At 44.1% G+C, this 15,560-nt stretch overlaps 1 protein-coding gene across 22 annotated transcripts in view; it reads left to right on the forward strand.

Moving 5' to 3' along the window:
* The window catches only part of nfasca (neurofascin homolog (chicken) a), a 107,378-nt gene that overhangs the window by 18,547 nt on the left and 73,271 nt on the right, over window positions 1-15,560 (forward strand). For 21 of the 22 annotated variants that reach the window (XR_013794205.1, XR_013794206.1, XM_079582477.1 and 18 more), the window contains exons 2-4: window positions 3,902-3,961; window positions 9,377-9,519; window positions 15,421-15,438. Coding sequence is in view for 20 of the 22 variants with exons in the window: in XM_079582477.1 (XP_079438603.1) it covers window positions 9,435-9,519; window positions 15,421-15,438 (103 nt within the window). In the remaining 2 variants the exon portion in view is untranslated. The remainder of the gene's footprint in view (window positions 1-3,901; window positions 3,962-9,376; window positions 9,520-15,420; window positions 15,439-15,560) is intronic. The other variant, XM_079582473.1, reaches the window with a different exon arrangement.

Genomic DNA, 15,560 nt, shown 5'->3' on the forward strand with positions numbered 1-15,560 from the left:
GACATTATTACTTTTTAGGGAAAAAATAAGAACTTATTTCTTACAGAAAGACATTTTTTACTTGCTTAGAATCCACTTTTTGCAGTGTGCACAATGAACCTTTGAAAACATCATTTCTGATCCGAGAAACGTGCCAAAGCGACTGGGAAACCCCTTAAACGGTCTGCCGTCGGTTCAGAATGAAAGCCGTGACATTTGCAGAGAGCTCTCTGACCAGAGGAGGCAAACCGAGCCGGCCCTGGGTCGTCTGTCGTCTGCAGTGTGGCGGAGTGTGGCCGGGGTCAGACACAGGAAGTTTTCTGGACTGATTGAATTGTGGATGTGTGTGTTTTTGGTTGTTCTGGTGCTTCCTCTGGCTCGGTCTCCTTCCTCCCCCTCCGTCCTCACATGCGGCTGGCTGACTGTGTGTTAGAAGTAGGTCACTGGTGCAGCGGCCTCCACCGAGCGTGACAGCCCTGTTCATGTTCATGTGCTGCGTCTCTCCAGGCAACCTCCCCCCCAATACCGGAATAATGCAACCATCGCATGCATTTCCGAACATGTACGGCACATACAGGGCTAAGGCAAGTCGTTTACGGACTGGAGGGCTTCATGGTAATAGACTGGGTTCATGTTCTAGAACTTGATGTCATAATCCCACGTGGAGGGCAGGGACCAACTCTCTAATGACAAACGACTCTAGTTTTAAACAGAAAATGTTGATCATTATTTGGTAGTCATTGGATTCACAAGCCCGTTTTGTTATTTTTATGGCTGAAAGTCCTTTCTACTGACCAACATTATGCATTTTTTGAATGTTGTCAGCACTTTTGGACACCATTAGAAGAAATAGTCGGACCATAGTTTTGTTTCGTGTGGATTTCCCCAGTGATGAGAGTCTTTTTTAGAAGATGGCAATTTTCAGCGCGACATGCCTTGTCAAATGCTGTATTGGAAGCACCCAGCGTTTCTCTGATTGGTCATTCTAACTGTTAAGAACTCGCAGAGCTATCGGCAAATGTGTTGCAGAAACATGTGGTGTGGCAGGAGACTGCTATAAACCATGATTTTAACCTCTTAACCTCCACCTGAACTAGTTTGGCTTTACCCAAATCTAAAAGCTTCTTGGAAAAAGTGTCAAAATGGCAACAAAAACGGGTTGAAAACGCACCAAAAAGAAAGAAAAAATCATCAAAAAAGTGGGGAAAAAATCATCAAAAAGTGACAAAAAAGAGACAAAACTCATCAAAAAAGTGGAAAAAAAATCATCAAAAAAGTGGAAAAAAATCATTACAAAAGTGAAAAAAAAACCTAATTAAAAAGTGGAAATTAAAAAAAAAAAAAAAAGTCACCAAAAAGAGACACAAACTCATCAATAAAGACAAACTCATAAAAAAAAGTGGAAAAACTCATAAAAAAAAGACAAAAACTCATTCAAAAAGTGGCAGAAAACGAACGTGAAAAACTGACTCTGGGGTCTTAGCTTTTATAGATTTGGGTAAAGCTGAACTGGAGAAAATGCACCGGGTTAAGGCGGGTGGTAAGAGGTTAATGCCTCGACACAAGAAGCGCAAATTGTTCAGCACCTTCTCGAGGTTCTCCTCAAGGCTCTTCTTTTCCCCTCCATTATCCTCTTTTGTTTTAGTTGTTCATTGCTTAGAAGGATGGATTCAGCCGTCCCTTCTTTGTCGACGTGGCTCATTTGGACGGACCCTTTGTTTGTCTGCACCGTCCGACATGCGTCTCATTGTTGATTTTCAAACAGTTCTCTTGCTAAATTGAATCTCCCGTTTCTGGTGAGTGTGACGCGACTGCTGTTGTCAGAATGGGCTGTACACATTTAAGTGATTAACTGAAAATATTGGCTTCTGAAAGCTGGTGGAGTGAGCTTCATTTTGTATTGGCCTTGTGGATCTTTTTCACTGACTGGTGGAAACCCTGATCATTTCAGACTGGGGAACAATGCAGGGCAGTCCCTTTAGATCAAGTAAACATGTAACTGAAGTATCTTTTTATAGCACGAGAGTCAAACCGTTTCGGAGCTGTCCCTTTCCTGATAATAGGTGCAGCAGATGGGACAAGATGTGGTCCATCTCTCTACCCCTGCGACTGCATTAGGGCTGGCTGCCATGGCGACGAGGAGGAAATGATGTCATTGTCACGGCCAATTACCCCAAACCCCCTGCACCTTTGACCTGTGAAGGATGTGTGATGTGTTAATGGAGTGGAGGCCAGTGGATGGGAGGGGGGGAAGGATCGAGCTTTACTCTCAGACTGACAGATGCAGTTCATATGTATCACAAAAGCTGTTTAGATAAATCAGATATGCCTCGTAGTTAGCACAGTCCCCCTTATTGTGGGTTAGAATGAAACCTCCCTGACTAGAGGCCGTTCTATCTCTATGGGGTTGTATCAGACTGTCTTAAGCTGGACCAACCTGACCCACTGTCACTGTTTGGGGGGCAGGGCGACCATTGTCTGCTCAGGTTTCCTCTCACCTGCTCAGAGCAACATCTGCCCTGAAGCAGCATCCACCCCCGACCAAGCCCGAGAGCTGCTCCGTCTGCGTGCACATGACTATCATCAGCTCTGTACAATGTGTGTAACATACGTCTATCAATTAATCAATGATCAACCAACCAATCAGTCAGTCAATCAGTCGATCAGTCAATCAGCATTCATGTACGAAGCCCTTTACAACACTCCAGGTGCTTTACAGTAAAATCAGACAAAATGTGAATAAAAACAATTACATAAACAGTCAAATCAAATAAAAAGTTAAAATACATAAAATGTCACCACATTACTGAGTATTAAAAGCCAATCTGAATAAACAGGTTTTAAGCCGGGCATTAAAAATGCCAAAGTCAGAGCGCTGGTGCATGTCAGGGGCAGCCTGTTCCAGAGTCTGGGCCCGGAAACTGAAAGGCCTTTTCAGTCACCTCCGTGTTTGTAGTGGTTCTGTTTGGAGCAGAACCAGCAGGAGCCGGGGATAATACTTATTTATCAGGCTCATGGGCCTGATAAATAAGTATGTTCAGTAACTCTCTGTTGAGTTTCTGAAATATTGCTTCTGGTATTAAAGAGTTTTCTCACACATCTGTGGACCCAGAAGTAAAGCTGTGATGTCACCACTTCACAAACGTGTTGAGAGTTGTGGACAGTCAGACGGTCTGACAGACAAGGAGGGGCAAGGCTGTTGAGAGATCTTTAGTTCAAATGCTGTGTGGTGGTGGACTCTGGTGAGTGAATTGTTTTCTCAGAGAGTCCCGTCACCTTTTCATTTTTGTTTAAGTCTGGCGTTGATAAACCAGTGTGCCGGGACATGAACAAATGAACTTGAGGGAGCTTTGTTATAGCCTCTGTATAACGCTGTAAGTCAAATCTACCTACGGGTATCAATAATGGCAGACGCGACTCAGCCCAAGGCCTGGTCAACCCAGGTATAAGTCTGACCAGGTATGCGTTTGGGACCGACCTCTGGTTGTGGTCAAACAGCTGCTGGCTCTGATTGGCAAGTGTTATAACACGCAGGTCATACGGATGTAGTATTTCACATCATCATACCGCTGTGCTAAAAAGGGATTTTGCCATTATTAGCATTTAACCGCTGTAAGCCCAGCTTTAGCTGGTGTTAGCATAACATTTGCATGTTGCTTACCTTCATAGTTGTATTTAGTGGTTTATTTTCTGTTTTAACACAGCTTGACTCCTCTGAATGCTTCCATAAGTCCCACCAGAAGGCAGTATGTGTTCACATTTGTTCTCATCGCGGCTCTAATGAGGTTTAATGAGGATCTGTACAGCGGCTCCTCTGTGGGGGCGCATACCACAACAAATGTGTGTGTGTGGTGGAAACAAAAGTGTGTCGTGGGACGAGTGATTAAAAGTGAACTCACAGATATTTTTGCTTTTTCTACAGGTCGGTGAAGGTGATCTTCAGAAACACTGATCCTGGAGAAAGTGGACCTGTGCACTTAACGTGAGTTCACCCAATTCTGTGGACTTGCATTCAGTCCAAATAGTGTTATTTCTATGACACTCCCTATGTGTATAGACCTTTCGATACCTGTACTTAAATGGCTTTCAATACAGATATCTTAATGATACTTTTTGCAATACCTATACTGAAATATTTGTCATCTAGCCAGAAAGCAGAACAATCATGTGTGGAAGATCTGCACATTTACAACATCGGGTTCAAGAAATATGTGACAAATTGGGGACGACAGATGGAATTTATCCCAAGGCTACAATCCAGAGTGGGGTGTTTACATGCATGAGACCCATGTATGTTCCTTAACATGCACTGTCCCGACCAAATAAATATATCAGTAAGGGCCTATCGCACTTTGTATTTGTGCTGTAGGCTGAAGCGATCGGGCTCTCCTCGTCCATCAGTGGCTCTCACTTATGCCGGATTTACACATAACAATCCACAAATGTTTATTTGATGATTCCGGGCGGAGCAAGGCTTCACAAACTGTTGCAAACTGTTTTCATGTGTTACAATTAATCGCACAAATGAATACGTATGACCATGAATATTGTCCCGGACTGTTGCTGCTACGGGTCATTGGGAATAGTTACCTCCAGCCAGGAATCTGACTGTCAATAAGTCTTTCACGAACATTAGGAAAGTCACAAATATCTGTGTTAAATATCTAGACATGATTATTGGAAAATCAATTCATAATAAATAAATAAATCCAATGAATAAAAGACACAGATGAAAAGTAAAGAAAAAAGCCCAGACAAACAAGTGTGTGAAACGGGCAGTAATCCGAGGCTCTCCGAAGGTAGATTCAAAGTCCTTTATGAACGAGGGACGCAGGAATGAGAGTCGCACTTTCCCAGACGACTCACACCGTAAAAAAAGGTGAATAACAGTGTCCGACATGCGACTGTGCACCTGAGGTCATGAGCGGCCTGATTCTGCTTGACCGGAGCACGGCAGCCAGCGGGCAGGTGGAGCAGGGGCCACAGGGAAGGAGAGAGAGAGGAGAGAGGAGAGGGAGGGAGGAGAGAGAGGAGAGAGGAGAGGGAGGGGGGAGAGAGGGAGGAGAGAGGAGAGGGAGGGGGAGAGAGAGGAGAGGGAGAGAGGGAGAGAGAGAGGAGAGGGAGGAAGGAGAGAGAGGGGGAGAGAGGGAGGAGAGAGAGGAGAGAGAGGGAGGAGAGAGAGGAGAGAGAGGAGAGGAGAGGGAGGGAGGAGAGAGGAGAGGGAGGGAGGAGAGAGAGGAGAGGAGAGGGAGGGAGGAGAGAGGAGAGGGAGGGAGGAGAGAGAGGGGAGAGAGGGAGGAGAGAGAGGAGAGAGAGGAGAGGAGAGGGAGGAGAGAGGAGAGGGAGGGAGGAGAGAGAGGGGAGAGAGGGAGGAGAGAGAGGAGAGGAGAGGGAGGGGGGAGAGAGGGAGGAGAGAGGAGAGGGAGGGGGAGAGAGAGGAGAGGGAGAGAGGGAGAGAGAGAGGAGAGGGAGGGAGGAGAGAGAGGGGAGAGAGGGAGGAGAGAGAGGAGAGGAGAGGGAGGGAGGAGAGAGGAGAGGGAGGGAGGAGAGAGAGGAGAGGGAGAGAGGAGAGAGGAGAGGGAGGGAGGAGAGAGAGGAGAGGAGAGGGAGGGAGGAGAGAGGAGAGGGAGGGAGGAGAGAGAGGGGAGAGAGGGAGGAGAGAGAGGAGAGAGAGGAGAGGAGAGGGAGGGAGGAGAGAGAGAGAGGAGAGGGAGCGAGGAGAGAGGAAGGAGAGAGAGAAGAAGGAGAGAGAGAGGAGAGGGAGGAAGGTGAGAGAGGAGAGAGAGGGAGGAGAAAGAGGAGAGAGAGGGAGGAGAGAGAGGGAGAGAGAGAGGAGAGAGGAAGGTGAGAGAGGAGAGGGAGGGAGGAGAGAGAGAGAGGAGAGGGAGGGAGGAGAGAGGAGAGGGAGGGAGGAGAGAGGAAGGAGAGAGAGAAGAAGGAGAGAGAGAGGAGAGGGAGGAAGGTGAGAGAGGAGAGAGAGGGAGGAGAGAGAGGAGAGAGAGGGAGGAGAGAGAGAGGAGAGAGGAAGGTGAGAGAGGAGAGGGAGGGAGGAGAGAGGAAGGAGAGAGAGAAGAAGGAGAGAGAGAGGAGAGGGAGGAAGGTGAGAGAGGAGAGGGAGGGAGGAGAGAGGAAGGAGGGAGAGGGAGGACAGAGAGAGGGAGGAGAGAGAGAGAGAGGTAAGAGAGAGCGGAAGGAGATAGAGGGAGGAGAGAGAAAGAGGAAGGGGAGAACAGTATTTTCCAAAAACGTGTAAGAAGCCACATTTTGTAACAATGTGCCGTAATTTGTAATTCATTAGTAAATACTTCATGATTTATAAAACATTTATTCTGTGTTACCAACACACCACATACAGTACTTCTTTTTTTCTTTTCTTTTTTACAAAAAGAACTTTATTGTAGACCAGAAGCCATTGCTAAAAACAAAATAAATTTTAAGATAAATTCAAATCCGTGGTCATAAGACCGTTGGAAAGAAGAAAATACAGAATAAAGAGAAAACAATGACCCCTGATTAAAAGGGAAGTTTGCAAACAGCTTTTAGTGTGGTAATCCAGTGCAAGTTGATCCAGCGTTGAATGTTTGTAAGAAACCCAACTGACTTTTGGATATTAATGAGTTTTCCAATAAAAATGTCATCACGTTATCATTGACAACACTCTCCAGGAGATTAGTGATATCGGTCTGTAGCTTGTAGGGTTTGATGGATCTCCTTTGCGTTTGTAAACCAGCGTCACATAGGCAGAGTTCCATATCTGTGGTGTTTTTGATGTGTCGATGGAAAGTCTGAATAGATGGGTGAGCAGAGTTTTGGAGAAATATATGTCATATCAGGACCACTAGCATTCGTGATATCAAGTTTGCTTCATTTACAATAAACACTCTCCGGAGATGCACACATCATGGATCAGGTGCAAAACAAGATAATATGGAGGTGACAACTGCATAAAAGTATTCACATGCAGTCTCTACATCATCACTGGAGTACACAGAGGACCAGCTGCAGTCCTTGAGTATCTCACGAAACTTGTGTCCGATCAGATTTATGTTTACAGTCGAGATAGGACAAGACATCGGGCCCATGTAATAACTGATGTCCTGCTTCGGGTGGATCAGATGAGAACGAAACAAATGAGAGGGAAATGACACCATGATTGGATGTTCCTGAGAATATTTCAGGGGTATCAGTTAAATCCAAGTCAATAAGAGAAGGGGTCGTAGGCAGCCTATCTGGAATTGGAGTAGGTGAGGTTGTGTCATGCCATGGTGCACACAGAACAGCTCTGTCTCTAATCCCTGCTGATCGGTTTTATCTTCAGACCACCTTTTGGCATTGTGTGCTTTGAGGTCACCAATTATAAGGTCAGTAGAATTAACGGGACAGTTTTCCAATGCTTCCTCAGTGTGGTTCAGAAGTGACATGTCTTCATCAGGTTCTCGGTGAATAAAAGCAGTGAATAGTTTTACATAGTCAAATGTAAAAAAGAGACTTTCAAACTCCTTGTTTTCTGGAGGCTCATGGTGTTTGTATTTCACAGTGTGCACCACCCCTCCGAAAGAGGGGCGGTCTTCTTTGCTGCACCCCTCTTTGCGATCTCCTTCGCAAAGAGGGATGGTCTTGGCGAATGAGATCAAAACCATGATCTCATCACATTAGTATTTGCACATTGCTACATACTAATGTTGCTCCATCCGTGTGTGTTGTTCATATCACACTATGAGGGAGGCCTCGTGCACGCTCTGGACCTGAAGACTGTCTGTGCAGTGAGTGGTTCAGCAGCCTTTTGGAGTGTGGACTGTGGTGTGTGTGTGATGTTCTTTAGAGCTTATTGTAAATGTCCTTTAGTGATTCCCGTTCCTGTCCGGTCATTTTACTGCTCAGCCTAATGATTTTGAGTGGGTTGCGGTGAAAGGCGCTCAGGGATCCAAACCAAAGTGTTATATTAAATGTTCTGACAGACTGAATGAAGCATTTTATAAAATGGTAGTGAGGACTGACTGATGGACTTGAAGCTTATGGAGTGAAAAGTTTTTGGGTTTCATCTATTGCACTATTGTTGAGGTGTGGGTGGGCTATGATGTCCCTGCTGGAAATCTATGACCAGTTCTTTTGTTTTGGATGTGTCTGTGTTTGTATTTTGTATGCATTTATTTGTAGGCCCTTGAGATGCAGCATCTCGTTTACAAGGGGGTCCTAAACATACACGGGTCAGCAACAGTGAACTCATTCATACACTCACACCACATTCTCCTTTTGGATCCAACCATCAAGCAATTCATAATATCAGATCAACATTTCAAAGTAGCAGACACTAAAGTATAATAAGTAAACTAAACGCAATACATAAGACAAAAATATAAAATAGGTGAGTAACACATACCAAGGTTGTGTTTGCACCGTTCTGCAAGTACAACTATCTTATCTCCACACTGATTAAAATAAATATCACAGAAAAACTCTATTTTTAGAAACTATTTGGTACCAGGCAAGTTTCAACACGTGTGAAGTCCCCATTCGATTCAGTATTACAGCAAGCCTTTGGAGTCACTCCTTACCACTAGGGGGTGGTATTACAGTGTCAACACTCTGCCATGAGAAGAAGTGCTATCCCCAATGGGCAAAGGAAAGCTCTTCTTCAAGGCAGGGAGCTGACATTGCTGTAATGCCACCCCCTGGTGGCCAGGGGGCGACTCCAAAAGACCCGTGGTAAACAGCGTTCTTATATAGGTTTGGCCCTCGTTTGCACTGCTTAAACTCCTGGCTCCAAAGAGTTTTTTTTATTATTTTTTCTAAGAATTGCTATGACAACGGTGTCATAAATGTGTCATATTTCTAACCATGCTGGGTTTTGTTTATTAGAAAATAAAAAGCTGAGGCCTATACATCTATGATTGACAGGCTCTGGAGCACTGAAGAGGCTCGTTGTCAGTTCTGCCTTTTTGCCCTTTTATTTCACAGACCCTGTGGGATTGTTTGTATGAATGGGGCTAAATGCATAATGGGGCTAAACGCACAACACTCCCATCCACAACAATGTCTCAAATTACCATTTCTCCAGATAAAAAAAAACGTTTGTGTCTAGTTTTCTCTTAACACAAAATGTACATAAACGTTTGCATTTGTGATTGTGTTTAAGATTCTCAGAGCAAACAGGAAACTTCATGGGATCTCACTGGACTACTATGGTTGCAAAATGTTGAAAAATAAAAATTGGGGGGAAAAAAGGTAATGCGTATCATGTTTTCAGTCATAGGCCGAGCTGGAAAGCCCTGCACACCCTGACCTGTTGGTTTGCACTGGGGGATAGTCTGAGATGGCCTGGGCCCTACTTTCAGCCTCATCTGTAAATGTAGAACGCGTCCACACTCACCACATCTGTCGTCTGTCTTTCCCACAGGACCTTCAGCAGCCAATCGAGAAGCAGGACGGCTGAGGCGGGCCAATCAAGCGGAGCAATGTGGGGGCAGGGCGGAGTCTCAGCGCTGGTCGTGTCACTGCTGCTGAGCACGTGCACAGTTGCCATCGAGGTGCCACAGGACCGTAAGTCCACTCCATGTGTAGTTCACTACTGTTCACCTATACACTCTCCATGTGCAGTTCACTACTGTTCACCTATACACTCTCCATGTGTAGTTCACTACTGTTCACCTATACACTCTCCATGTGTAGTTCACTACTGTTCACCTATACACTCTCCATGTGTAGTTCACTACTGTTCACCTATACACTCTCCATGTGCAGTTCACTACTGTTCACCTATACACTCTCCATGTACAGTTTACTACTGTTCACCTATACACTCTCCATGTGCAGTTTACTACTGTTCACCTATACACTCTCCATGTACAGTTTACTACTGTTCACCTATACACTCTCCATGTGCAGTTCACTACTGTTCACCTAAACACTCTCCATGTGTAGTTCACTACTGTTCACCTATACACTCTCCATGTGCAGTTCACTACTGTTCACCTAAACACTCTCCATGTGTAGTTCACTACTGTTCACCTATACACTCTCCATGTGCAGTTCACTACTGTTCACCTATACACTCTCCATGTACAGTTTACTACTGTTCACCTAAACACTCTCCATGTGTAGTTCACTACTGTTCACCTATACACTCTCCATATGTAGTTCACTACTGTTCACCTAAACACTCTCCATGTGTAGTTCACTACTGTTCACCTAAACACTCTCCATGTGCAGTTCACTACTGTTCACCTATACACTCTCCATATGTAGTTCACTACTGTTCACCTAAACACTCTCCATGTGTAGTTCACTACTGTTCACCTATACACTCTCCATGTGCAGTTCACTACTGTTCACCTAAACACTCTCCATGTGTAGTTCACTACTGTTCACCTATACACTCTCCATGTACAGTTTACTACTGTTCACCTATACACTCTCCATGTGTAGTTCACTACTGTTCACCTATACACTCTCCATGTACAGTTTACTACTGTTCACCTAAACACTCTCCATGTGTAGTTCACTACTGTTCACCTATACACTCTCCATGTGCAGTTCACTACTGTTCACCTAAACACTCTCCATGTGTAGTTCACTACTGTTCACCTATACACTCTCCATGTGCAGTTCACTACTGTTCACCTATACACTCTCCATGTACAGTTTACTACTGTTCACCTAAACACTCTCCATGTGTAGTTCACTACTGTTCACCTATACACTCTCCATATGTAGTTCACTACTGTTCACCTAAACACTCTCCATGTGTAGTTCACTACTGTTCACCTAAACACTCTCCATGTGCAGTTCACTACTGTTCACCTATACACTCTCCATATGTAGTTCACTACTGTTCACCTAAACACTCTCCATGTGTAGTTCACTACTGTTCACCTATACACTCTCCATGTGCAGTTCACTACTGTTCACCTATACACTCTCCATGTGCAGTTCACTACTGTTCACCTATACACTCTCCATATGTAGTTCACTACTGTTCACCTAAACACTCTCCATGTGTAGTTCACTACTGTTCACCTATACACTCTCCATGTGCAGTTCACTACTGTTCACCTATACACTCTCCATATGTAGTTCACTACTGTTCACCTATACACTCTCCATGTGCAGTTCACTACTGTTCACCTATACACTCTCCATATGTAGTTCACTACTGTTCACCTATACACTCTCCATGTGTAGTTCACTACTGTTCACCTAAACACTCTCCATGTGTAGTTCACTACTGTTCACCTATACACTCTCCATGTGCAGTTCACTACTGTTCACCTATACACTCTCCATTTGTAGTTCACTACTGTTCACCTATACACTCTCCATGTGCAGTTCACTACTGTTCACCTATACACTCTCCATGTACAGTTCACTACTGTTCACCTAAACACTCTCCATGTGTAGTTCACTACTGTTCACCTATACACTCTCCATATGCAGTTCACTACTGTTCACCTATACACTCTCCTTGTGTAGTTCACTACTGTTCACCTATACACTCTCCATTTGTAGTTCACTACTGTTCACCTATACACTCTCCATGTGTAGTTCACTACTGTTCACCTAAACACTCTCCATGTGCAGTTCACTACTGTTCACCTATACACTCTCCATGTGCAGTTCACTACTGTTCACCTAAACACTCTCCATGTGTAGTTCACTACTGTTCACCTAAACACTCTCCATATGTAGTTCACTACTGTTCACCTAAACACTCTCCATGTGTAGTTCACTACTGTTCACCTATACACTCTCCATGTGCAGTTCACTACTGTTCACCTATACACTCTCCTTGTGTAGTTCACTACTGTTCACCTATACACTCTCCATTTGTAGTTCACTACTGTTCACCTATACACTCTCCATGTGCAGTTCACTACTGTTCACCTATACACTCTCCATGTGCAGCTCACTACTGTTCACCTATACACTCTCCATGTGCTGTTCACTACTGTTCACCTATACACTCTCCATGTGCAGCTCACTACTGTTCACCTATACACTCTCCATATGCAGTTCACTACTGTTCACCTATACACTCTCCATGTGCAGCTCACTACTGTTCACCTATACACTCTCCATATGCAGTTCACTACTGTTCACCTATACACTCTCCATGTGCAGTTCACTACTGTTCACCTATACACTCTCCATATGTAGTTCACTACTGTTCACCTATACACTCTCCATGTGTAGTTCACTACTGTTCACCTATACACTCTCCATGTGCAGCTCACTACTGTTCACCTATACACTCTCCATATGCAGTTCACTACTGTTCACCTATACACTCTCCATGTGCAGTTCACTACTGTTCACCTATACACTCTCCATATGCAGTTCACTACTGTTCACCTATACACTCTCCATGTGCAGCTCACTACTGTTCACCTATACACTCTCCATGTGCAGCTCACTACTGTTCACCTATACACTCTCCATGTGCAGCTCACTACTGTTCACCTATACACTCTCCATATGCAGTTCACTACTGTTCACCTATACACTCTCCATATGCAGTTCACTACTGTTCACCTATACACTCTCCATATGCAGTTCACTACTGTTCACCTATACACTCTCCATGTGCAGTTCACTACTGTTCACCTATACACTCTCCATATGCAGTTCACTATGTGCTGTTCACTACTGTTCACACTGACCATGTATTGGCCAATGTGGTGTATTTATTATTATTGTTTATTATTACTGTCCATGTGTTGTGTGTTTCCCTAATATACAAATACACATACACACACGCCTATGTATGTGTATTTGTATGTGTATGTGTACGCGTACGTGTATGTGTACGTGTATGTGTACGTGTACGTGTACGTGTACGTGTATGTGTATGTGTATGTACATACACATAAACTCCACTCTCTTCTCTCTTCATTTTTTGTTCCATCACATTGACAGTTGACATTTTCAGGTGATGGAGTTGACAACTTCTGAGTGAAAATAGACCGTATGGAATCATCTAAGAGGCGCGTAGATTAAAATGGATCACTCGAGAAACAGGCTGCTTGTTTTTGCCAAACTCTAACCTCGCTCATATAGAACTGCAATACATAGAAGGTTTTCATGGGGACCTCATTCTGTTGACAGAAGGCAGCGTGTTAATTCAAACCTTATTGATCCTGTCCTCATCACCCTGGACTGATGACATGGTGATTCCTCGGGGAGGGTCCACAATGCACCAAGTAAAGACATGTGCGAACGCCTCGCAGTTGTCCAATGAAAAATGAAAATTGCACGATGACTCCGGAGCTCAAGGACACCCGGTGCACAGGAACAAAAGGCAAGCCGCCCTCTGAACCCTGGACGTGTGAGGCTCTATTGATCGGGTTTATTGTCTCCGGTCGAAGCATTTGGGAAATAGGCGCTGACCCCACGGCCCCTGCTCTCAGCACATTGTCCTAAGGAGGATTTATTTGGACACTGTGTCATCAGCGGCTCGTGTGATGTGGGGGAAGGATATGAAAAATATGAAAAGATATTTGGGATGCACTGGGCACTCTCTCCATTGTGCTCCATATAGTCTATCCTCACTAAAAGCCTGCCTGGTGTGGAGTTCGATCTCATTCACGCCGTGTCGCCTTGGGTTTGTGTTGCTTCGTACCAGGAAGAGTCACCATGTGGGCGGCATCTTTGGAATTGCCCATATATGGTCTTGTTCGAAGCAGTCAGAGGGAAAACAAAGACGGAACTTATCTAATACAACTTTATTGATAAAGCACTTTAAAAACAGCACAGTCGACCAAAGTGCTGCACACAAATTCTATACAAAATAATATAAAACAGACATAACAGTACAAGCATCAACTGTCAGATGTTAACGCCAAAGAGAGAAGGTGAGTTTTCAGCAAAGATTCAAAAACAGGAAGTGAATTAGCTTGTCCAATATTCAGTGGAAGCTCATGGTGCGTTCCAGGCAACTGGTGTTTTTCCCATTTGAAAATGACGCCCTCAGAACATTCCAGGTGGATAAACAAAACGAATAATGCTACAACAGGTAGCTAATATGATGCTAACGCTACATGAATGTTTCTCCAGTAAACATGCTAACATAACATAACAAATATTAAAGGCTAAGACCGAGAGTAAAGTTCACTTCCCTGATGCAGTGTTTTTTTTTAAGTTTTATCCTGAGCTGCACTCCTCCACTGGGGGTCGCCATCACTGTCTTCATCTCGCTTTCAAACAAGTTATATACATGTTAATTACAAGTTGTAATTACCACTTTGAGCGGCGTTCCAAAGCATTTTTCCAAGTGGTAGGTCAGAAATGTACCAGGTACTAGTTGCCTGGAACGCACCATCATTCCACAGTCTTGGAGCGGCCCCTGAAAAGGCAGGTTCTCCTGTTTGCTTCCTGTTGGTTTGAGAAACAGCTTTCTCTCATTTCTCCACCATTACTACAACAAATACTGAATTATGAATATATTTTTCTGCTAAATAAAGAGACAGACATGGACAGGAGCAAAGCGGTTCAACAGCCCATAACTACGGACAAGGTTAACCAGGAATCTAACCTTAGCTTCATGCTACATATGCTAATGTTAGCAACAAGTGCCTTTTTTTCGCCTCTACTCAACAATCTGCTGTGAAAAAACATCCATATGGACCCAATACTGACTTGACTTTATTTATGTGTGATAAATATGTTATAGTCCGACAGAAAACGGTAAAAATTGTGATTTTCCGTGGGACATTTTCTTCCCCCTTGGTTAGGGGACATCCGCTCGTTTGACGGTCGCTTCGGTGGGTGATTGGTGTTTTTGGTGGTCTGAAGGGGCAGATTGGCAGCCACACTCCTGCCAGTCTACCCCAGGGCAGCTGCTCTAACATGGAGTGAGTGAATACATGGCCCTGGTGAAGCTTTGGGTGACTTGTGTCAGACACAAATAAAAGACTTGTTTGTGTGTAATCTGCATGTTTGTCTCAAATCTGAATGATGTGTGAACATATGACAAAATGTCTTGCAAACACCTTTATTTACATTGCTTTGTCACGCAAATTTCCTCCCCATTTTTTCAAAAATTTTCCCCAATCATTTCCCCATTTTCTTCCATTTTCTTGCCAATTGTTTCCCAAGTTTTCCTTCTTTTTATCAAATTTTTCCCAATTATTTTCCCAATATTCCAAGCCATCTCAATATATCATCTTAATACAATAATAATACAATATACAATATACTACCAGCTCTACTGAAGAGCAAGTCTCTTTGTAAGACAAATGCTGATGATGTTTTCTTCTTCTCTCCTGTGTGTGTTCTATGTACGGATTTGGAACCCTCCCACAGGTAGGTTCATCATTCTCTACACGTCTAAATGCTAACACATTACAACATAGAAAATTAAAAAGTAGTTATGTCTTTGCTGACTAACCACCCTTTCTAACATCTCTCTCTCCTCTGTCTCCACAACGCCGTTCCGTGGACTAACAGCAAAGATCTTGCAAGAGAGTAAGTGTCCCCCGACTAACTGTCTCCACTCGAGTAGAAAATGTGTGCTTTCATATGCAAAATGTCGTGTGATCACTCCTGCAGTCACATCGGGGCCAATTACGCCAAATATCCGTCTTTTG

The sequence above is a fragment of the Gobius niger genome (genome assembly GCF_951799975.1).
Source record: "Gobius niger genome assembly, chromosome: 24".
Lineage (NCBI taxonomy): Eukaryota > Metazoa > Chordata > Actinopteri > Gobiiformes > Gobiidae > Gobius > Gobius niger.